This window comes from Montipora foliosa, chromosome 11 (genome assembly GCF_036669935.1).
Source record: "Montipora foliosa isolate CH-2021 chromosome 11, ASM3666993v2, whole genome shotgun sequence".
In the NCBI taxonomy this organism is placed as follows: domain Eukaryota; kingdom Metazoa; phylum Cnidaria; class Anthozoa; order Scleractinia; family Acroporidae; genus Montipora; species Montipora foliosa.
The window spans coordinates 17849910-17873814 of NC_090879.1; the positions used below are offsets into that span (position 1 = coordinate 17849910).

Consider the following 23905-nt stretch of genomic DNA (forward strand, 5'->3'; position numbering starts at 1 on the left):
CTCATGTTACTCCCCCCTCTCCATCAGTGCTCCGTTTTATGGGTATTTAAAGCTACTTAGCTACATAGAAAGGAAAGAAGTCGAAACAAGAATGCAAGATCCAGGAATCGAACTCAGGACCTCTTGCACCAAGGTCACGTACTAACCGACTACTGTGCCATTCTTGCTCCTTCCAAGGAGACTGCCTTCCAAGGTTGTGGATCGCAGTTGGATCAAAGAGGTCTCTTTTCCTGTACTCATCAGCCCAGTGAAGTTTTGTCAAATTTCGGCAGCCAATTATTTTTAATCATTTAACCAGGCTCTCTGAACGATGACTGCATTTTGTCATGGACTGGTTTTGTTCTTTAGTTTATTAATTTTGGTGTCTATTACCTTGCAGGAATTTTCCAAGATTGGTCCTCTTCTAAGTGCTGTCATAGCTAAGAAGAAGGACCCCAAAAAGCATGGTAAGCATAACAAATGCCTATGAAGTTCATAATTTTATAGAATTTAGGCAGACGTTTTTATGTTATTTTAACTACTTAGACATTTTTTCCGTTCCTATAGTTTCAGAATAACCATGGTATACTGGTAGTTAGCATTAGAATGGTTACTGGTAAAAGGTCTTTTTTAATATTATTTCATATAAATTTTATAATTTGTATAGCTAGAGCTGTGGACAATAATGGAATTAAGGTCTTGACAAACTATATGTTATGTGGTATGCAAATGAAATGTATACGTATTGTATTTGATGACTGGACAAAAATTAGCTTCCCTGCAGTGGTCAATTACGATGGTGACACAATAATAATAATAATAATAATAATAATAATAATAATAATAATAATAATAAACCATCATTCTTGATTCACGATTTATTTTGGAAAAAATGTTTTCAGGAAATTTGTTGTCGATGGGTTACGGTTTTGTGGAGTACAAGAAAAGAGCAGACGCTCTTAACGCCTTAAAACAACTTCAGGTGAGGTTGTGCTTTTTTTTTTTGTTACCCTTCACAACAGCATTATTGGGAAGGAGACAGTTGTGAGAAAACGGGGTCATTCGAGTGTTCAATTTTTCTCTTGTGAACAACTGAAGGGGAGCTTTCTGAAATAAGTCTGTGTAACGTAGCTTGAAGATTTGTTCTCTGCAAAGAGTCTCATTTATAGCTTCTGTAACTAATTATAACTGACGTTTTGTCTTCAAGGTATATTTTTAAATGTTGAGGCATTGGTGTGTTTCATTTTGATCCATAATTTCGTTTGAAAACTACTTAACTATATTTTTCTCTATTTAGAACACGTCACTTGAAGGCCATACCATTGAAATTAAAATGTCGCACAGAACACCGAAGTAAGTATTGACAAGACTCAAACTGGCGCTGTCGTGGAAAAACGAAGTTTTCTCTTCTGGGAATAGATAGTATTGGTTCGTCTGAGCTATTTTTTAATGCGGAATGCGTTTTTGAACTAAACGGACAGCATGTAAATTCCTGATGAAGATTTTTTTATTGCCCTCTTTTCACTTCAGCAACAGCGTTTCAAAACGCAAGTCTTCTGTGACAAAACAAAACAGTTCCAAAATCCTGGTACGCAATGTCCCTTTTGAGGCATCAAAAAAAGAAATCAAAGAACTGTTTGGGTAAGTAATCAGTTTGCTCCACATATAGTAAGGTATGGGTCGCACTTGGGAAAAATTGTAATCTTTGCCGGCTAAAAAACCACATTAAATTTGAAACCGCAACCGGAAAGGAAAACTTTTAGATAGAAACAGCGGGTCGCACCAGGGAGATAATTGTCAGTAACCAGATACTAGATACCACGTCGTTTACCAATGTGCTTTCGACAGGCATAATATCAATCGCGGTCTAAAAAGAAACAAGTATGCGTCCCGTGGAAGGAGTGCTCATAGTTATTACGGTGATTCTCCTTCTGTTCATTCAGCTTAACCTACAGCAGTTTGTTGTCTTTCGCTTGATATTTACGAACGATGGGTAGAGGAATGTTTTACTGTTTTAACTGCGGCCACGATCAGAGGAAGACATCGACGTCGACGAAGGATAGCTCGATCACCATATACCTGGTCAGTTCCCCCCCCCCCCGCCTGTTAGAGTCGTGGTTTGATCTACACAACTACGACATATCAGTACCAGGGGAATTTTTTCGTCAGCAGCTTCGAGTCACAAGAACTTCATTTAACCGTATTTTAAACCGCGAACTAGAAGTGAACTTCCCGCGCGTATCGTTTTTCATGTTACACTGACAAGCGTTGACAGTTACCGCTGTGATTCCCATTGTTTGGCTCGACTTTGCGAAAATCTGCCTGCCCCACCCAAGCACTACGGCGTATTTGATGTTTTGCCGATTCGCAAAGTTTTTGCCGAAGCGAAAAACCTGGGGTCGCACTAGGTAAAGGCCCGCGATGGCAGATTTCCACCGCAAAGTAAACAAATTCCGGCAAAGATTTGCCAAGTTAACTGGCGTTGAGAATTTTGATGTGTTTAAGCATTTGATGCATAATGGAAAATGCACATTTTCTCGCATTGCTACTGTTGTCATTTGCGTATACGAAGGTTTTCCAAGCAACTTAAAAATATAGGGAACTCTCAGCCACCAAAACAGGTGAAAATGAGAAACATTGTGGTAGCGTATGTTGAATTTTCATACCTTTTAGCACGTTTGGGGAGATCAAAACGCTACGATTACCTCAAAAGCTAACAGGAACCGGAAGCCATAGAGGATTTGCGTTTGTCGACTTTCTCACCAAGCAAGACGCAAAAGTAAGAGGTTTACCATATTTTTTTTAGCAAACAAGCATGATTCACTAACCAGGATAATAATTACAATCATCGTCATCACCATCATCACTTAATTAATTGAAGGGGTTATGTCACCGAAAATGATATAATTTTATGACAGCCAAAATGCCCAAGAAGCAGAATGAAACATTGCATACTGAACCACTTGAAACTGTCGAACAACAAAAAAGAAATACAGCAAAAGGAAAGAGAAGCATGGGTGGAAACAAATGGACAAGACTGAAAAGGATTGCATTTGGGTAATCTTGAAAAAAATCGGCCCGACGTTTTTCAAGTTTATAGCAAATCGCCTGGATAAAGGGTGATCGTTTTTGCTCAGAATCATCTTGTCTTGCTTGTGATGTAACGATAGCTGTATCAGTATAGGAATTCGACATTACCATTTTCGAGGTTTAAACTCGTGATTAACTAAAGATTTCCGCGAAACACCTGAAAATAACGTGACATAACCCTTTTAAAATTATTAAGGTTAGAAAGGCGATCGAGGGGTGCTCTTCTTATTGAAGGCCGACTGATTTACAAACCAACCAAAAGCTGATCAAATGCAATGCTGTTTTTTTTATAAGAAGGAAAAACTGACAAACTCAACCTACATACGGCGTGAAGTGGTCGATGAAAGGCGCGTTTTCTTACCACTGCCTCAAACCTACATCCCAAATTTCGGTTCCCCCTCTCATCAATGAAACCTTCCCTTTAATCGTACTTATTTCCTTTCGGTTTTGTTAAGTACCACAATTAACACTCTATCGTGAAATTCCCACTGTACGGCTGAGTGAGGGAGGTGAAAGGTAAGGTCCTCGGGGGGAGGGGGGGGGGTACATTAGGAATTTCTGGGTGGGGATGTGCCGCTGGGACCCTGGATACCTTAGCCTATACCAGAGCTAGTTCAGCGGAATTTTGCTACCCTAAACCAGAATAAACTTCCACCGATTTTTGACAGTTAATAATATCCAGAAGTGTTTTATGATAGCCATCAATCGACACTGTTGAGGATGAGTTGCGTAAATTTAAACTTTGCCGATTTGGTTTTATTATATTTTTTAGCGGCAATTCCTGGTTTCCCTAGATCTAGATAAAATCTTCAATCGGCTGGTCAGAATCGTGAAAAATGATACCGTATTCTAGACCCAAACGGTATGATTTATATACTCTATCCTAGAGTAAACTGCTTGAAAACCATACCCTTCACAGCTGCACATACCTATATAGCTCATACATGGAATTACCTCCCCCGGGGGCGAAGGTAGCATTTGAGAAACCGCTGATCCCATGTTTTTGTAGCGGGCATTCGAGTCTTTGTGCAGCAGTACTCATTTATACGGGAGAAGACTGGTATTAGAGTGGGCTCAGGATGAGGATAGCGTGGATGCTTTAAGAAAAAGAACCGCTGAACATTTTCTTGGCAGTATCCTTTTTCAACAACTTAAATAATTGATCTTTTTTGTCTCCAGCAATGTTAAAAATTGCCAGTTAAATCTTCTTTGGTTCTAGCTTTATTTCAAAGGGAATAATTGAGTATTTTGTTATATTTCCGTTCAAGTTAGATGAAAAATGCCTTAACATTTTTTTAGCTCCTAAGACTGCTAAAAAGAAGAAAGACTTACTGGATGGCCTTCTAGACGCAGAAATGTCGGATGATTAGAGCAAAGACTTGCATATAACGAAAGAAATGTTTTAACCCCCAAAAGACAAAGAAATTGTCGGAATTTGTACGGCATTTGCCTCGTATGCAATGAAGAATATGATTAACCAATCATATGCCTGTAGAAACGCTTGACGAAGCCCTAAGGACGTGTGCTTGTTAGGCTAAGGGTTCCCTCGCTTGTCTGCCTTGCGCATTTCAAAGGCTCTTATAAATTAACTCGTTTTAAATCGTGAAGACAGCATTCGTCAAACGGTGAATTAATTTTTTTATTATCACTGCAACGTGGCATCGACAGAAAATGCAGATCGTAATAAACTTTGAAAAGTGACAGTGACAATGATACTGTTCGTGCCACAAGCTGCAGCCATGCAGTTAAAACCCTATGTTTCAATAGCCAGTGGTACTCGCTTTGTTACATAATGGTTTGGATTTCTTAACATCCTAGATTTTTTAGACGACTTCATCTTGCCAAATATGATTAAACGGGCATATTGGAACTTGATGTTTCCTTTGATTCTGTATAGGAGAATTATTTCATACCATAACGCACCCCTGAGAAAGAAATCTCTTTTGTGCGCATGCGTAATAGCTCTATGAGGCGTGTAGCCTTATTGGTGGACTTAAACGTTAAAAAAACATTCTCACCATTAGTAAAAGAAAAAGTTTCAGTGTCAAATGTTTTTCCTATTGTTAAATAGCCGAAGTGGTCTTGCTCCTCGAACTCTGTCGAAACTAAAATATAACTTTATTCGTTTGTGTCAGTTGTGGAACGAGCGGCGGAGCCAAGAAAACGGAGTGTGGAATAGGGCGTTTCCCGACCCATTTCCCTCCTCGCTTAACCGTGCGCTTGCTCGCTCTAAATCCGAAAAACCCTTCAACTACGAAAGCTCATATTGGCATTTGTGTGATGCATAACAACGTTAAATGTGTTGTCTTCAACAAAATGTCTAAGCTGACGTCTTTATTTTAACCGAAATCGCTAATTTTGAAACTGGAGGGTGGATGTGAAGCGCATATGTATTTTTGCTAAAGCGTCTTGTCTCCAAGCACCAACATTTCCTTAGAAGAATTAACACTATATCGAACAATGAAGAGCTTAACGAAAATACCTTTGTTTTAGCCGCCGAGGTCTATTGCTTTGTGCTTTTTTCTTCAAATTGTTCTACGCGAGGGACCATGTGGTTCATTATAAGTGGCTAAACGAAAACTGAGACCGAGCAACATGTTGTCCTATATAATGTTTAAAAAGCTGCTGGTGCCATGCAGAGCCATCTTGGGTCTAAAGAGAATAGGCCAAACGATTACGACTAATGGAGGTAATTTTGTCCAAATAACCGTGATTTTTTGGACACCGACTGCTTGGAAAAAAAAATGATAACCTTTTTTTTTAATAATAGCAACCTTTTATCAAACCCTCTTGTAAGCTCAACACCGAGATATAATCAGATCCCACATTCTAGTTTGTAAAGATCAGACTCCTTGAGATTAAAAACTTGGTAACGGTCCGTTGTTCTTTGCGCTGTTATTTAAATTTAAGTGGTATGAGCACCGTTATGGCCCTTTATTCTGCCTCTTGTCTGACGCTGGAAACGTGACAAACTAAAAACGGCGTATTTCTCATGTGGTGTTGTTGCCATTAGTGATATTTTTTTGGTTCAGGCATCTTCGGTTGGTTTGACAAAAGGGGAAATTATTCCTTTCTTTTTGACGTTTTGTTTGCGATCATGAAATTTTCGCGTTGAGTTAAAATAACATATTAACATGAGACGTTAATGATTTTAGCAAGTGTACAGTGGGCGAAACTTGCCAAGCTTTCCTGGTTCGGAATTTCAACGATACTTTCACATCATGGTTGTGCTTTATTGAAGCCTTAAGGCAGTACTTAACACGTCATCGAATTGATAGGCTCGCAAGAAATTATTATAGGCCTTAATTAAGTGCTCTGAGATTCTCTTCTCTTCATAGTTTTCTATCACATCGACAACCGAAGCGCAGAAATAGCCGTAGGCAAGGTGTGCCGGCTCTGTGGTTTCATTTGAGTCGCTCCGGGTTAAATTATCTATATCAGGTGATTCTCAAGTTCCATTTAGGTAAATCTGAAATCATTTGTGGTTGATAAGAGAGGATGCCACGACAAAACGCTTCTAGAAGAGAAACGCTTTCAGATTATAATACAGCTCTTAAGAATGTCCCCCAACGGACAAAATAAAAAGCTCTTTTCTCGTATATTCTAGCCTGTTTGAACAAGTGTGATCTAGAGCGAATCGCCGACATCACCTGTGTATTAGACAATTTTGACGTTTTTACATAGACAGCGCTAATTTTACAAACCATTATGAATTTTGGGCAAATATTTAGATTCTCAATTTAAAACGTTTGCGATATGAACTAGTCAGCTTTTCATCGCGCTCCCGTCAATGATCTAAGGCACTGAAACGCATACTTGTACGACATCAGCAAGACAGCTCCAAGTTTCAAAATTAGCATTTTTCCAGAGAGACTAACAAGCCTTTAAAGTATTTGGAGTCATTTGCCGAACATACGCAAGATTCTCCATCGACAGTTGCAGCAATTGAATTGGCCGCCCATTGGTCGCGCGCATGGCATTGGGAGAGTGCTTAGTTTTCACTTAAAAGCTTTTAGAAGTGAAAAAGGAAGCACTAATGATAACCCTCGAGAGTTTTGATTAGTAAACACTTAAAGTTATCCAAGATGATCAAACAAACCGCCTTATGCAAAGAAATGTTTAATATTCCGAATATTCACTTAGCTTTTGGGCAATTAACAAGAGAAAAGCCTGTTTAGCCAAACTCTAATTGTCCATCAACGAGCGACACTGAGCCCTTTTAGCAGAAAAGGAAGTGACATAACAGTGTGTGATCAGCTTCACGACATCGCAGTGATATAAAAAAAAAGTAATTCACTGCGCAAGTGAAAGGTTTGCTTTCTTAGTACTTAGACACGAAAGTGCACTTAACGACAAAAAAAGAGAATTGGTGACTGTTTTTGTTAAAATGTGGCCGGTCTCTTTAAACAACGATAAACGAAATGAAATGAACCGGATGTTCAGGAAAGGGTTCGAATTTTGCCGGCAGCTGACTTCATAAAGTGCTTTGCGATTCCAATCGTTTACAAAAAGCAAGGTCAGCTGACCGCGATGACTGTTCACAATTTATACTGCTACCATAAAGAAGTTAACTAGCATGTTTCCTTACTACGTTCAACTGGAACAAAGTAACAATGATTTTTTTTTCCATTTGTGGAGAACTGTCCATTTAAAAAAGTACGAACCACTTCAGAAAATCATGACTGTTGCTCGAGGGCAGACTAAATATGTACATAAATTTGACTTCTTCTTTTCGAGAAATTAAAATTAATTAGAACCGATTTATTGAATTTCCTGTTGATCCACAAGGGCCAAACCCACATCTTTTAACTGATTTCTATTTTTTAGTGTTAAAGTGATTTGTGAGAATTCGTGCGTAAGGGACTGTAATGGCTTTCAACAAACCGCGTTGCTTTTTGCACACGATTGCTATGAGGCAGGATTAAGTCGACTTGAACAAAAGCAGCCAAAAATATGACTTGGCTGTGGACAAGAAGTAATCAGCCACCCGCTGACTCGGCCAACTCGAGATTCTTGGTTTAAAAGGCCTCTCGTGTGGCTCGTGCATAAAACATGAGCCAGTTTGGCCTTTTAAAAGAAACGAGACCGGAGTCTGTTTGTCAAAACATTAGGTGGTCTTTTCGTAAAATCCATGTGTTTTGCGTTTTCTGTCGCCCGCCTGCTAAGCTCTTTTCAAAGAGGTTCCGTCTACGGAGCTTGTTTTGGCTTGTTTGTTTTTGTAAGCAATCTTGTGGGAGAATACTCAACTCGAGCTCCCGAGGCGCCTTTGGTCAAATCTTTTTAACACAGGACCGTAGCAATGCATTTCTTAATCAACCAACAAGGAGCTAAAAACAAAGGGAATCTAAACTGCATCCATTTCACTCGAGCTCTTTTTGAGTGAACCAGGGGTGGTTTGCGTTGAAAAGATGCGTAAGCAGGTGTATGAGAGACAGGAAGCAAGCAAACGCACTTTTGTTAAATTTCTCAGTGAGGTTTTCGTGAGATGCGCTCAGCAAAGTGCAAATCTTTTCGTCGCGAGTAAACACACATGATATACACCTGTTAAAAGGGTGTTATTTATTCTTGAATGGAAATCTGAACTCTCCAGGACCAGCAGGTTCTTCCTATTATTTTCTTATGTAAGAGTTGCACATATGTCAATAAAATCTTTTTTCAGATTTCCAGCAGCCTTTTTCTCTTGTCAGGAGTTATGTTTTCAAATTTCAAAAACCTCTTGCGTAACACACGCCTGAGTGCTATAAAATATTCTTTAAAAACATTTACAAATTCATACAGATGTTCGTTTACCGGCGAACTATCATATAAGTTACATTTTACTCTATCGAAGCTTTATATTTGAGTGAGTTTCATCTGTTAAGTTGTCATGATTTTTCTTTCACATTTGCTTTTCTGTACATCTGATTCCGCCAAACCTCCCTCGCTAATGTATTGCCTGGGGTCATTATTTCCTTAATCTTTCTAATGGCCAGTGGTGTTTCTGAACCTCGGCGCACTTCATTGATTCAATTCAGCGATAACTATGCTTTTCTTTCTTTCGGTCCAAGTTCACCCAAACATGTGTTCGTCGCTGAACACGATAATCAACGTATCCTTCCCTTTATTCCGTGCATTTTATTCCAATCTCTCGGCTCAAGAGTGGATTAAAATCGTATTCAAGTCTACTATCCTGTTTTCAGTGGGATTTTGCTGTCTTTGTTTCCAATATCCATTGAATATTTTTTCCCTCTGGTCCTGGTCCCTCCACAAAGCACATAGACAACTGCAAATTGTAGGTAATTTTTATTTTTATTTTCATTTTCACCAGACCTCGGCAGAAGATGGGATGGTGTTATGCACTGGTCTGCCGACTGCTGCCGTGTCATACATGACGCAGTTCGTGTTTTGCCCTACAGCACAGTTGCTAATTTGTATCCCTGGGCTTCCATCGTTAACAGAATTCGGTGGCATACCGATTCCTTGGCTGCTGAAACCCGTGTTATGAAGCATTTGAGAATTGTCTAAGGAAGTTGTCACGTCGGTTAGTAAACCAGGATCAGCCTTCATGTAAAAATCATCAAAGGGCGCCGTGGGAAAGTGCGCATTTTGGGAAGCTAAGTGTAAGGAAAGAAAAAAGCATTTCAATAAGAAACAAGAAACATTTAATTCCTAGTCAATTACATCCGCATAGAACATCCCTATCCCATAGTGTCTGATCGATATGTGACTGAAAACGCGATTACTGAGGCGACTTTTGGCGCTCTCGTTGTAAACAAGCTCATCTTTGTGTCAGTAAAGGGCGATGTTACAAGGCGGAATGTTGCCGGATGTTGAGGTGGCAAAAATCCGTTGTTCAAAGTTTTTATTCTACAATTTTAAACTTTGTGCATGTTTACGAGATACGATTTCTCTTAGTAAAGATTCCGAATTCATTCGAAGAAACTTTTCTTTGACAAATATGGACCTTAAGGCCGGTGGATTCTTTTAACATGACAAATACCAAACCAGAAAATGCATATTTCGTGATCTCGATTTCGAAAATTGTCAAGGAGGAAAGGGCTTATTCTGAAAGGATTGATCCCTTTAGCTTCAAGGACTGACTCCTTTGCTTTTTTTCCGATGTGCATTTTTGTATGGTGAAGATTTTAAACTGCCTCATCAGTCGGTAGTTAAAGCAATTATTCTTGCAAAGATTTTTTGAAAAGTGCACTGAAGAAATACTTTTCCCCTCATAAAAAATATTCTTACTTGCTTTCAAGTTTAAATCGCTCTAACAAACCTATTTTCAGGGACTTAGGGTTTTTTACTTTCAAAAGCTAAACGACAAATCCTTTGAATTATTGAAGACGTGAGGCATCTTAAAACAGTATGTAGTTTGTTTCTCAATCGAGTGGCAAGAAATTCGAATTTTAGCATATGGACTGGCTAAAATCACGACATTTTGAGAGCCGACTATTTCCGCCTTGCTATACAACTGCGAATCTTGCGGGAGCTTTAAACGTTAGTCCGTCGAGACGTCTAATATCTCAAGGAAGTAACTTACACCAAGCTTATGCCCGGTGAATCCCTTATCATTAAACAAAACTCGCGATAAAGAGCATTTCCATTTTGCCATTTCCTGCCAGCCCATATTAAATGTCTTGGGATATTGCATCGCATGTTGCCCTTTACCAGCTATTTTTAGCTTAGAAGTTTTCTGTCGAGTTTGGCTCGATCCGCACGAAAACTGTTGCCACAGCTGTTGCTTCTCATAAAAGAGCTAAAATTCTCAAGACAGCCAAAATGGTTGAATAATGTCCTTCCAAAACAATGGGAGGTTGAAATGCGAATTATTCAAATTCGTTATTTTAAGTATCTTTTGGTAACTTGCCAGATTTTGGAAAGAAAATACGTTTGTGATGACCACTTAGCGGTGCGGCGGTCAAACAAAAATGCTCAGTTTTGTGCGGTTAGAAGTGAACGCTTTTGGTCTGCACCGCCGCTCAAGCCCACAGATGACTATTTAAAACGTTCTTCGTAAAACTTCCCATCTCTATGGGCAACTTATCAAGTGCATCAAGTTTTTTTACAGCTTCAGGCAAGTGGAGAAATTGTCACGGCCACTGTTAATGCTATCTAATTGAAGAGTTCTCGAGTGCTTCTCAAACATTCACTCGAGTGTTTTCCATTTAACATTGACTGATATATTCCCCGTCATACAACCACACAGAACGCTCTCGCCTTCCCTAAAAAAAAAATCCATCTAAGCTCGAAGCTAATGCCGGGTTCGGGACGGAGATGGATAGGCCTCAGGAGAGGCTTGTTATGAAAACGTGAATAGAGGTTAAGTGTTTAGACAGCACCTTAGTTTTTGTAGCCTCACCTGAGTAATTCATGTGCGATGTGTTGATTGACTGCTCGGTGTTTTGTGCTGTTTCGTTTCCAAGGTTCTCACCTCTCGCTCTCCTTGATCGTCTTCCTGACCTCATCGCGCGGTTTGTGGCTCCGTTTGGCTGACCTACTCCTTGTTGTTTGAGTCTCCTTTCTTTCGATCTTCTATTCTGAAACCAAACTTGTATGACTCGCATATTTAAACCCGTTTCTTGGGCCAATTTTTCACGGATATTTCTGGATGGTTTCGGTGTCGCTGCAAATGTTGCCTTGAGAGCCTCTAGTTGCTTGGCTTTTATCGTGGTGCGTGGACCTCTTCTTTTCGTTCCAAGCGCTATGTCAAAATCTTCGTCCAAACCATAGCTAAGATCCTTTTCTTCGGAATCAGAGTCTGCGAAACAATGCAGCACACGACACAAAAATTAGATCTATTAAGATTAAATCACCGTTTGTGTATTAATAAACAAAGCAATTCCTTTTCTACTTACTCACCGGACTTGGCTGGCAAGCGTGATTGGTAGTAGTCTTCCTTACAAACGAATTTACTATCTCCCACGTAATACAGTTCATCTCCAGTCAAGATTTGTCGGTTGCAGGTGGAGCAATTGAAACATTTGACGTGAAAAACCAAGTGTTTGGCTCGTCTTACCATGTCGTTTGGCGAAATCCCCAAACAGCAGCCAGCACATTTGGTTCCATAACGCCTGAGAATTTCAAAAAGAAAACCGAACATTTAACTGTCGGTGATCGAATTAACCGGCTCCGGGCAAACTCTGACAAGGCACTAAATCAGTAGGCGGTTTTAAGATTTCGACCGATTATGAGCAGTTTACCTGTAAAAGTCGTTCTTACAAAACAGCTTTCCCTCACGGGAAAAACACTTGTTCGTGAGTGCGCTTTTGCAGTCATGGCAGTGTACACATTTGACGTGCCACACTCGATCCAAAACCTTCAGCAGGAATTTGTCCGAGATGGGTAACTCGCATCCTGCACATTTTTGAACCATATTGCAAATCTGCGCCTTCATCCAGACAGTTGTGTCAGCTCGCTTGCCAATTCAATTCTCCGTCAACTGTGGATGTGAATACGTTTATGTAAAGTACAGGGATCCACGCGTGAAATTTATGCGAGTAACTCTTCTACGTGCACGGTGGGTGGCGCGATTGACTCAAGCAGCTGCTGAACGGGGCAGTAAAGTGGATTGAAAAGGAGAGTTTGCGGATTTTCTTGACTGCGGCGCATTACTTTATTCCTCGAACCAAATTTGCATAAAGTTTGAGGCACGGAATGCAAAAGTGACGGGATGAAAGCGCGCGACTCGGAAAGCACTCAGTTCGCCATGCAACACGTCAATTAGCTTGTTGAAAGACAACACATTTACGCGCTCTGCTTCTGATATCTTTTGACTCCGCCTGTCAAAACGAATTGACAGTTCACTCTGACAAAAGCCAATGGACATTGAGAGCTTTTGTGGGCGCGAGCCAAACTTTCAACATGGTATTGTTTGACTGGGATTATGTAAACTTGGAAAAATCGCGCAATTTGAACATCTTTTGTGGTAATTGTTCCCTTTGACTGCTTTCATAAGTCAAAGAGCGCCTACTTGTCTCGCAAAGACCGAACTACGCGTGCGCCCTATGAGTCAAGTCATCCGTCGCTGAAAGTCTAAAGGAAATTTTGGCATGTTATCTCGCCTCTGTTATTCGAATATTGGATTACTTCCATTTCCGACTGTTTAGAACATTTTTTATGCTGGTTTGTACATGGTGATCTATATCAGCGCGAAAGGCGGCTTTCAGGCTCGGCAATCCGAACGGAAAACCCTTTGTGCCGAGATTTACTTAATCTCGTGATAAACCTTATGTTGTTGTCAGTGAAATATGTCAAAACACTCCCATTTGAGAATGTTTATTTACATGCAACTTTTCCAAACAATATTCAAAAGTTAATGCATATTCCAATGGCAGAGTTGCGCTGCTCGCGGTCTGTTTCGTCTTCCCGGTAACCCCGCGATATTGCTCCGATCATTCAACAAAAAGGCGAAAAAAATGCTGTCATCTGCTGCATCCAAGCGCGAAAACCACAGATTTTCATCAATTCGGTTGGCTCCTGTGTGTCGGCGAAAAAAAAATTCCAGATTTTTCGGAATTCTTTCTCAAGTAGAAATTATAATTTCTCAGGGTGAATTATTCAATAATGTATTTTCGGTTTTCGATAAAAGCCGTGACTAGCGCTCTTCCTCCGCAATAAAAAAAAGAAAGCCTCGATGGTAAAAATTGGTTAACTAGCTCGAAAACCAATTATATGACATCGACTGCGGTATCTGCTAAGTGCTTTTTACTTTTAACTTGATCAACATAGAAATAATTCTGAAAGTTTGAGGACGCAAATTTTCAAACAGAAGAGACAAGAATTCTAATAGCTAACTGATTCTTCTCACGTCTTTTCCACGATATACGATGTTAAACATGTCCAAGTCACCTTTGGTTCAATATGGTAATTTGTGAAAACACCTGCCGTACATAGACACCTGGCTTTTGTGGTTAAACCGCTGTGCCACACGCCGCGGGCGATCATGGCATCGTTGATCCCTCCAAGTGCTTGGATTAATACAAAAAGGTTCGGTACTTACACAGTTGCAACCATTGAGTGAAGACTTTTGATTGAACTGAATTGGAGTTACTTTTGCGGATCGATCCATATGGTTTGACTTTTATTTTAGAGCCAATGCTGTGGTCAAACCTCTTACTTTTTAGGACGATGCCTTAGAACATGGTTACAAACTTTTCTTAGATTCTTAAGTTGTAACACGTCGCGCGCATATTTAAACAGTAACTTTAGTTTTCACCAAATTATTCGTTCATTTCTTTTTCCTGTTCGTTTCAATGCGAAATATGTTTGAATCGGACGGTTTCCGTCTTGTAACTGCCTTTGTTATTTTGTTATTTCATAAAGATTTGAATTGTGCACGTTTGTTAAGTTTTAGAAACGTTTAAGAAATGAAAAAACTCCTCTGTTGCCTCATTCTTTAGGAAGACTTTTGATCATTAAGGTCCGTGATAATCAATCAAATACATGCGGTGAATATTCGTATTCCTTTTGTTGTTTGCGTTGCCTGCCGTGACGTAAACCCCAGATTATTTTGGCGTTTATAACAAACAGAATTTTACAAAACAGTCAAGACAGTCACCCTTTTTCTTAAATTGAAATGGAAAAAAGAAAAAGGCAATCAAAGAAAGAACGTTTAAGTTTACGATCTGGATGACAGATATCCACCGTATTGCGAATATTGAAAAACTTTAACGACAGATTGTTTTGGATTTCTTGGTGAGAACATGAATCACTCGTCAAATATTCCGGCAATCTTTCTATGATTAATGACAGCAGCGAGCATCAGTTCCTTTTCCTTTTGAACATGTTTGCTTGCCTCCTATAGGGAAGATATCTGTTTACAAACATTGCTTTTGTTATTCAAATCTGCCAGCCACAGAAACAAAAGGCCTTTTGTTTCGACAGCCAATGGGGCTCTTAGTTGGCAAATTAATGAAAATAGTCACGTCAACGATATCTTCCCTATACCTGTTTTTTAGCCAGCTTTTCTTTAACTTTTAGTTGCTTTCTCTCTTGAAAACTGGTTATTTTCAAAAATTATCTTCCTGTTAGTTACTTTCAATCAGGGGAAGAAATGTAAAGGAAATTGAACATTAGGTTCATTAGGCACATCAATTTGAATGTTCACACTTGAGGCCTTTATCCTCAAAATCATCAACAGCTTTGTTGAATAGGACTGCTCCACCCTAACAGGTGTCAGTTCAATTTCAGTCCCAGGTCACTTACACTTTTTTAGATTGATCCAATCACCGGGCATGGACAGACGTTTTATGACTTATAACAGGAGCGGCTCCTGCTTATAATCATCTGCTTACTGCTGAGTATAAACTGCCACAGTGAACCCACTGCTTGAGGTGGATTTCATTAAAATGATGGCACAAAATGAGCGACTGTTCTCATTTAACATCACCGCACGAGGTTGATGGTCAGTGGCTCTCATTTGCGTGGTGCTGGGCAATTTAGACTTCATCTCCGGACTGAAAAACGGAAAACCGTCCAGGAGAATCTCAGCAGGGAGTTCACTCGCACGGGTAGTGAGAACAACCTCGTTCCCAGGGGGCGGGAAGATGAGAAACCCTGGGAACGAGGTTGCAGTGAGAAAGGTGCCCTTTGAAAGTGACTTTTACCGCCTGTAAGAAAAGTGAAAGGACACATTTTGCCTCTTCTCAAAATCGGCGTGCGTTCATTGCTTGAAATTTTGGACATAAAAATCACGGTAAATTTAGAAATCTCTTGAACACGACGATAATGAGTGCGTCCAGGAAATACTGAACATAGAGCTCTGTCAGTTGTATAGCAGACATCCGTCAACCTATCTTTAGATTTCTATCTTCTCTGCCACAAAGGTTATAAATTCTTCAAACTGGGGTTATAAATAATAATTCAGTTCTTTTCAGATAGACTTCTGAGTTCTTCGGGATCACACTCTCATCGATGAGGGTTGGACTGCGCTTCGGTTATGATGATGGTTACGATACATGGTGACATTTAGCAGGCGGTAATTTTGTATTTTGGTGGCCATATTGGACAGATGGAAGATCTGGGACGAGTGACAAAGCGAGGGGGAGGGGGGAAGGGTCGAGAGATGTTCCCCCCCCCCTCCTCGTCCCAGATCTTCCGACTTCCACCCGTCCAATATGGAAACGAAAATACACAATTGCTAGGTGCGTCGGGTCTAAAACACAGGTCACTCGTTGCAGGTCATTGTTTTACCTTTTTGAAAGTAACCCCAAACCCTCAATTTTGCTAACCTTAGACCTAAAAACCAACCTAAGGCCAAGGGTTAGCCAAATTGAGGGTTTTGGTTACTTTCCAAAAGGTAAAACAATGCGTGACCTGCAACGAGTGACCTGTGGAATGTGACCTGTGTTTTAGACCCGCCGGGCTAGGCGACATTTTAAGATGGAAACTTTTGGACCCAGTATGGAAGTTGGAAAGCCATCCAGTTGTTATTTTCAAAGGAAGGAGGGTTACTACAAACCACTGAAGAAAATTCCACTACCGAGTTTGTTAAGGCTCATCATTGAAAATTCGAGTTATTACCACTGGGGTATGCTGTCTCTTGGAAATGAGCTCAAGGGAGTCAGATGGCTCAAAGCTGGTAAGCCCATTTTGTGTGGCTTTTAGTTAGGGAGAGACACCCGGTTAAAAAAAGTAAACCGCCTGTGGCTTTTACAGATATTAATCATTTAATGACCATTTATCTGTTCGCACTCCAAGAGATTCATTTTTAGCCGATAAGTGATTTTCATTAAAGGAAAACATTTATAAATTGTCACTTGGCCCCAAAATCTTGGACAGAATAAAATGGAACAGAAATGCCCCCTCTCCCCCAAATCAAGGATGAAGGTGCGTGAAGGCCAAAACGCGCCATTTTCCCATCACTGATTTTGGGGGGAGCCGGTGGTCTCAATGTTCCATTTAATTCGTCCAAAATTGTCTATGGAGGTTATGACGTCACAAATTCAAGATTTGGTCAATTAAGAGTTCATATGTCAACACATTAATCATCCGAAACCACTGGCCTCTGACGCAGTCACGCTCGTCGCTAGTGTTGCTATGTTGAGATACTACATGGAAGATATTTTGAGAAAAGCGGAGCGTATAAAAAAGCCAAACCTAAAATGAAAATTTGCCAGTACGATCAAGAATAAGGGTATAACTCTACGTAGAATTGACGAAAAAAATGCCATCGAGAAAAAGAATACCCGAGGAAACAAAAGTAAGAGTTAGAGTTCTCAAACCCACTACTGATCTTACTCTGGAAGCAATTTTGGGGAGTTAATCGATAAAACTATAGGGTCTATGTAGGGTCGCATCGCCGAGATTAAACGAAGCTATGGCAAAAGACTCAAGCATTAAAAGTAGCGCTTTTAAAGCTTTGTAGAGCACCTGAATGGTTATACATGACATTAAAACGTTTGAGGCACGATTCACGAGACTTTTTATACGATTAAGGTCTGTTTTGAGACGCTTTCCAACGGTTAAGCACGGTTAACAAGCAATGGAAAAGAGTGTCAATATGTTCTGTCACCTTTCTGGCCAGACGACAAAATCGTGAAAAATCGACAAAATTCGTTGCTGATAGCCCGCAAGTCGTGCCCATCAACACTTTTGTGAACGTAAATCATGCTCTATTTTTCAGCGTGGAAAAATCAGAAGATAGATCAGGTAAATATCGCCAACAAATTTAAGGGAGCGCAAATGCAGTTCTTAAAAATTCAACAAGTTTTCATATTCGGTATGTTTGGCGCACGGATGCAAAGTCTAAAGCGTAGAATGTGGGTAGGTTGGATAGTTGGATGGGGTAGATAATCTGTGGTGGAAGGTTCGAATCCTCCTTACATCCGATTTCTTTCTTTTTGTTTTTCTTTTTTTTTTCCCAATAGTCTTATTCTCTTTCTTGTTTGCAATTTATGTTCTCATTTTATAGGCCTCCTGCTTTAAACGTAAGTATCGCTTATGAAAATAATTACAGTCAATTCTCAGGTATTCGGATGATGTAACTTTTGAGCGAACAGATTTCGTGTCGTGGGGCTCATAGACAATCTTGGACAGAATAAAATGGAACAGAAATGCCCCCTCTCCCCCAAATCAAGGATGAAGGTGCGTGAAGGCCAAAACGCGTCATTTCCCATCACTGATTTTGAGGGAAGGGGTGGTCTCAATTTTCCATTTAATTTGTCCAAGATTGCAGGTTAGCATTCCTTGAAATTCGTGTTGATTGATACTAAGGGTGTGTTGAATGACAGTCACGAAATTCAGTGTAAAGACACTCGATACAATGACAATTATGCAGTAAGAACGTCTGTCAAACAAAAGGTGAAGTGAGGCCACTCCCCTTGTGGCTTCATTGCACTTAGATAATTAGAGCTCCGTCAAATTTTTGCGCCGCGTTCTCCCAAGGAAACGTCTTAAACATTCGCTACGCAGGCTTATAGATAAAATGTAAACTTTAAAAAGGAGCTATAAGCTAATAAATGTTTCCTCGACTAAAAAGGGAAGCAAACAAGTAAATTTGCTTACTTTTATTAAATTTCTGTTTTTCTCTTCAAATGTTTCCATACATTTCGGGAAACCATGTCAACATTTTGCTTTGCATATCAATTCACTCGAGAAACTGTCGCGGGTTACTTACCGTGCTCCACCACCCACGCTGAAAGAAAAGAAAATAAAATAAAACAGTAACATTTTCGGAGCCATTTTGAACAAGAATTGTTTCAACGGAACGTATAGAAATTCTTAATTAACGGCTTTTACTTACGGCTGTCACAACGAGCATCGATATCGAAGTGCTGTTCGATTGAAGATAATAATAATAATAATAATAATAATAATAATAATAATAATAATAATAAACTTGAGAGAGTAATGAAGACAGTTAAAGAAGCCATGGGAGATGTCGGTTTGGAGTGGAACGAGAAGAAGTGTTCTACAGCTCATGTTAGGAGAGGTTCATTGGACAGCAGTTTGGGGGCACTGCCATCGGAGAAAGGCAGGTCATAGAAAATCTGAAGAAGGGAGAGACTTATAAGTTTTTGGGAGTTTTAGAAAATTCCAAGCAAGAGAACAGCTCTGTTCTGTGGGGAGCTTCAAAGGTTTGCTTGCAGAAACTGTCAATTATATGGTCGATCCCTCTATCGGACTTCCACAAAGTCTTAGCATCTAATCAATACGCACTACCAGTTGTCACCTACCCTATGTGGACACTAACATGGCCGCTCGCAGATCTACAACAATTCGATCGCGAAGCTCGCAAAAATCATCAAAGGCAATGGAGGCTACCATCCACTCGCTTCAACCGAGTTGCTATACTACCAAGGAAGTGTGGAGGCCGGGGACTGAAGTCATTTGAGAGTCTGTATAAGCAGACCAAAGTCAAGAGCACAATGAAGCTGTACGCAAACGAAGGTCGAACGATGAGCTTAGTGCGCGAGTTTGAGGAGAAGTGCGAACGAGCAGGAAGAAGATCACTCGTAAAGGATGCCAAGAAATTTGCTTTGGAAATGGACATTACGCTGGACCTTGCATACCCAGATCCCAAAGCGTTGCAAACTGACTCAGGTCAGGAATCACATATTAAAGGAATAGGGAGAACATTACGAGTGAGAGAAGAAGAGAGAAGCATGAGGGAAGTAAGAGAGCAGAGGTGGCAAGGAAAGCTAATCGGAGAAAGATGGGATGATAACAAAGTTATTGACTGCTTCACTTGGCTTAGTAAGTGGAAGTCTGCATCTGTGCATACTGTTGCTGGAATCTATGAGTTATACCAGCAATTACTCCCCACTAAGCTGTACCACCAGAGCAAGACGAAGACGCTGACCACCACGGATGCCACGTGTCGTATGTGTGGAAAAGGGCCTGAATCTATGGCCCACATGATTAGCGGTTGTGGTGCCTTGGCACAGACTAAGTACATGCAGAGACACAAGGTTGAAAATCCTTTTCTTCGAGTTCCTGAAAGACTTAGATCTTATCCAGAGTATCCCCCCTTGGTACTCTCCAGTCTCACCTAAACCCGAGTACAAGAATGACCGAGCGTGCGCGTACTGGGATGTGCCAGTATTCGCTGAAAATAGGGAAGTCAGGGCTAACAGAATTGATGCGAGAATTGTGGACAGAAAGGAGAAGAAGGTGATCCTTATTGAGATGAGCTGCCCTTGGGTTTCCAACAGAGAACAGAAGGAACAGGAGAAAACTGACAAGTATGCGCCGTTGAGATGGGAGATGCGCCGACAGTTCCCCGGCCACACTATCACACAGCTTAATGTGATAGTTAATGTACTAGGAGGCTACTCTACGGAGACGGCGGAGAAAGTTAGGAAGTTTTTAGGTTTGGATAGAGGGAACCAGGTTTTGTTTAATATGCAGCAGGCAGTTTTATCGTACACCCTACACATAGCAAGGTCTTTCAAGGTTTCGACGAGTTATTAAGGAATATAAACTCCTGTTCCTTTCTCAAATGTTGGTTCGTTAGTTATTACCAATTGGTTTGTAAATAGGTTTAACAGTAGGGATTGTTACACAATAGTGCCTTTTCCTACTTATATCTGTAAGCATACTTACGTACAACATACTGCATAATAATAATAATAATAATAATAATAATAATAATAATAATAAAGTTGACAGTTCCTTGTGAAAATACATTGTTCGTGCTTAGTCTAACGATTTATTGCCAGTGTTTCTACATGGTAGCTTTACAGGAACTAACTACTTAAAATCTAACTAATTACAAACATAATACACAAATTGAAAACTATTGAAAATTGTAAGATCTAAAAATGCTATAAATACTGTAAGTAAACATAACTAGGGAACCTTGTCAAGACAACTTATGAGGTTCAACATAAGAGGTTCAACTTAAGCGCGTGCTGGCCCTGCTCTTTAAAATTTTAAAACAATCATTTTTTAAGGTATTTAAGTCTGGACACCGCCTTAAATTTGCGGGTAGGGATTGAATAAAGTTGCTAATGAGTCCTGGAAACTACCCTTTGATTAAGGGAATTTCTATTACGGGCGCATTACTAGAGTGCAGTGTACGTTGGGGATTGTGCCTAGGCAATTGCAAGTATTCGGGCCAAGCTTCACTAAAAAGTGAATGAAGGGGGTAGTTTCTAAAGAAACTGTGGTGCTGCGTCGGTGGAGAAGTAGTATACAAAAATTTGGTTTTATCAACGGAGTTGATAATGTAAATTGGCCAACGTACAGAGATTCTATTAGAATACAGTACAGAGATTCTTTTAGAATCTCTGTACGGTGGCCAATTTACATTATCAACTCCGTTGATAAAACCAAATTTTTGTTCACTAAAAAGTGCTCGGTGTCCAAACTTAAGAATGCTGAGTTTAGTATTTTCTTCTTCACCCCCTCTGTACCAGAACCAGGAACGAATTTTCCATACATTTATTGGTATCGACTAGTGAACTGAAAATAATACAAATACATACGAAAATTAAATACTGTAATCAACGCTTTAGAAAGTTAAGATCGTAACTCGCTATATACTCGACACGGGAAAGAAAACACGCAAAATCAGAATAGAATACCTCGATCGATATAACTAGAGCTTAATTAAACCGACAAACCATATGAATACAACTAAGGCAACAAACATAACCAAATCAATACCAAATCGATCTGAAGAAATGGTATACAACTACCTTAAGAGAGTGCCATGAAACTAACATAAAGAGAAACCAAAGAAAGCGGTCACTCACATATCAATTCTACTACGCCGATGGCTTGAAAAGAACGAAACCAAAAACAACTTCACTGCAACTTGCACACAATTCCACGTGCTGACAATGACTAATGAAAGGGCGTGCGAAAAATTGAAACACAACACCCCCTTTAACCGCAAACAAAAAAGCTAAGGAAATCAAATGATGTCACACAAAAACGTAACTGCAACACCCTCAACGCCTGATACTCACAATACTTGTTCTGAGCGCGGTCGCGCGCGGTCTGTGTACCACAATTTAAAAAGCTCTAGGCGTTCCTTGCATCATCTTTCGTTCGTGACGTGCTACGGTCGACCACAGCTTCATTTATTGATTATTCATACGGCGTTTTTCACATATTCAGGTTCCTTAATAGTTATGGGGGATTCTTCATCGGATAATGTAGGTTGTATTTCAGTTGGTTATGTTTATCATCTTTTCGACAGAGGATGGTCGCTTTTCCAGCGGATGGAGCGCGATGTTTACCTAGGCTCTCGTTATCATGTGTCATTGACCGCCTTTTTGTCCTTTTAATAGGACAACGTGAATAAGTCGGCTCCGACCGGAATGGCGGATGTCGCATCACCTGCGTTGGAAAAGCGCATAGAAGAGTCTATCGCAAAGGCTGTTCCAGTTATTCTGGCCAAGTTCTTTTCTTCGGGAGGTCTTGTTTCCTCGCAAGAGCCTTCAAACAAGAACGTCGATTCTAGTTCCCCGAGCAACCAGACAGACGAGGAGGCCCCGGGCCCTACCAATCGGGGTGAACGCTTCTTCTCAACAGAGGAGGATTTTGAGGTCTCTTCAGAGCTTCTCAATCTCACAACCAAGGCTTTCACTAAGCTTCTGACCCAAGAGAAATGGAAAGCCAGTGGCATGAAGGAGGAGATCAGGAAATCTCATGGGCATCGGAAAACCAAGGAGGTATTTTCTTTTGATGATGGCCTAGCTGAGAAGCAGGGGCCTTTACTCACAGTGGCTAGGCCAATTCTGGCCTTCTGGGAAGGGGGGCCTGACCCCGAGGTTGTCCGGGAGATGCTGGAGGATGCTCTAGTTCTGCTGAGTAATGCAAACGTCCGTTGAATGTCTGGGGACAGCGTCGTTTCTCAGATTACGTGAGGGATCTGGGCAGACGGACTCTTCGTCAGGGCATACCAACAGATAGGCATCTGTTCCCACACCAGTTCCATGACAAGATAGAAAGAGTGAGCATGACCACAAGACTTCCACCTCCAGGTTGATCTGCGAACCGAAGGCAGGCCCTAAGCCATGGTCTGGTTCTCAGTCCTTTCGTGACTCTGCCTCATTTAGACCGGGACAGCAGCCCGGAGCAGACAGGAAGAGGAAATGGGCCTACAATCCTGGAGGCTCCATTGCTAAGTACAGCAAAAACCATGGAGTTGCCAGACGAGCTTCAGATTCTACCCAGTCGGCTAGCAACAGCAGCAGCTGACTATCCGTCATATGCTCCTCCCCTTTCACTTTCGGACAATCAAATGGCAAACAGAATCGGAACTTCTTAACAAATTGGAACTTACTCACAACAGACAAATGGATTCTTCAAGCAGTTTCAGGGTACAAAATACTTTTCCTCAGACCCCCGCGTCAGTGTCGGGCTAGTGCGACAGTCGTCCAGGAAGGGCAGCCGACGGAGCCAATGAAGGGGGCAATTCAGTCTCTAATTTCCAAGGGTGCCATTTCAGTGGTGGATCCCTGCCCACAACAGTTCATTTCAACACTCTTTCTAGTGGAGGGAGGACCAGGGACAGGAGAGTTCCGCCCTGTGATCAACCTAAGGGCACTAAACAGATTTCTTCCAAAGGAGAAGTTCAAAATTGAGGGGCTCCATACTGCTCGCTCTCTTCTAGGCAAGGGCGACTTTATGATGAAACTCAACCTCAAGGACGCCTACTATGCAGTCCTGATACATCCAGAGTCGAGGAAATATCTTCGTTTTTAGTTCAAGGGAACAATTTACGAGTTCCGTTGCCTCCCATTCGGCCTCTCCCTGGCTTCCCAAGTCTTCATCAAGATCCTTCGTCCGATTGTTGACAAACTGCATTCAGAAGGGATACGTACAGTCATCCAATTGGACGATCTTCTCCTGATTCATCATTAGAAAGACACATTGAGCAAGATTTTCCTTTATGTGTGGA

General features: G+C 40.7%; 2 protein-coding genes across 3 annotated transcripts in view; one reads left to right on the top strand and one right to left on the bottom strand.

The window, feature by feature from the left end:
- The window catches only part of LOC137977449 (probable RNA-binding protein 19), a 12609-nt gene extending 7671 nt beyond the window's left edge, over window positions 1–4938 (top strand). The window contains exons 7-13 of one of the 2 annotated variants that reach the window (XR_011117805.1): window positions 380–446; window positions 882–961; window positions 1277–1332; window positions 1510–1620; window positions 2653–2758; window positions 3957–4202; window positions 4369–4508. Coding sequence is in view for 1 of the 2 variants with exons in the window: in XM_068824665.1 (XP_068680766.1) it covers window positions 380–446; window positions 882–961; window positions 1277–1332; window positions 1510–1620; window positions 2653–2758; window positions 4079–4202; window positions 4369–4439 (615 nt within the window). In the remaining variant the exon portion in view is untranslated. Of the gene's footprint in view, window positions 1–379; window positions 447–881; window positions 962–1276; window positions 1333–1509; window positions 1621–2652; window positions 2759–3956; window positions 4203–4368 lie in introns of both variants that reach the window. The other variant, XM_068824665.1, reaches the window with a different exon arrangement.
- A 4398-nt stretch (window positions 4939–9336) lies between these two features.
- On the bottom strand, window positions 9337–12806 carry LOC137977457 (LIM/homeobox protein Lhx1-like). The gene is made up of 4 exons (XM_068824680.1): window positions 12252–12806; window positions 11911–12122; window positions 11411–11809; window positions 9337–9662 (listed from the first exon to the last, which is right to left on the bottom strand). Exons 1-4 carry the CDS (start codon window positions 12443–12445, stop codon window positions 9370–9372), a joined length of 1098 nt encoding a protein of 365 aa, XP_068680781.1. The 5' UTR covers window positions 12446–12806; the 3' UTR covers window positions 9337–9369.
- Window positions 12807–23905: the final 11099 nt, after the last annotated feature.

Bases quoted from the DNA above. Each gene is read 5' to 3' on its own strand.
- LOC137977457 (XM_068824680.1), bottom strand. From the start codon at position 12,445: ATGAAGGCGCAGATTTGCAATATGGTTCAAAAATGTGCAGGATGCGAG. The intron at 12,123-12,251 runs GTAAACTGCTCA...TGAAATTCTCAG, and splicing joins TGTAAGAACGACTTTTACAG to GCGTTATGGAACCAAATGTG. The intron at 11,810-11,910 runs GTGAGTAAGTAG...ATTGTTTCGCAG, and splicing joins ACGCTTGCCAGCCAAGTCCG to ACTCTGATTCCGAAGAAAAG.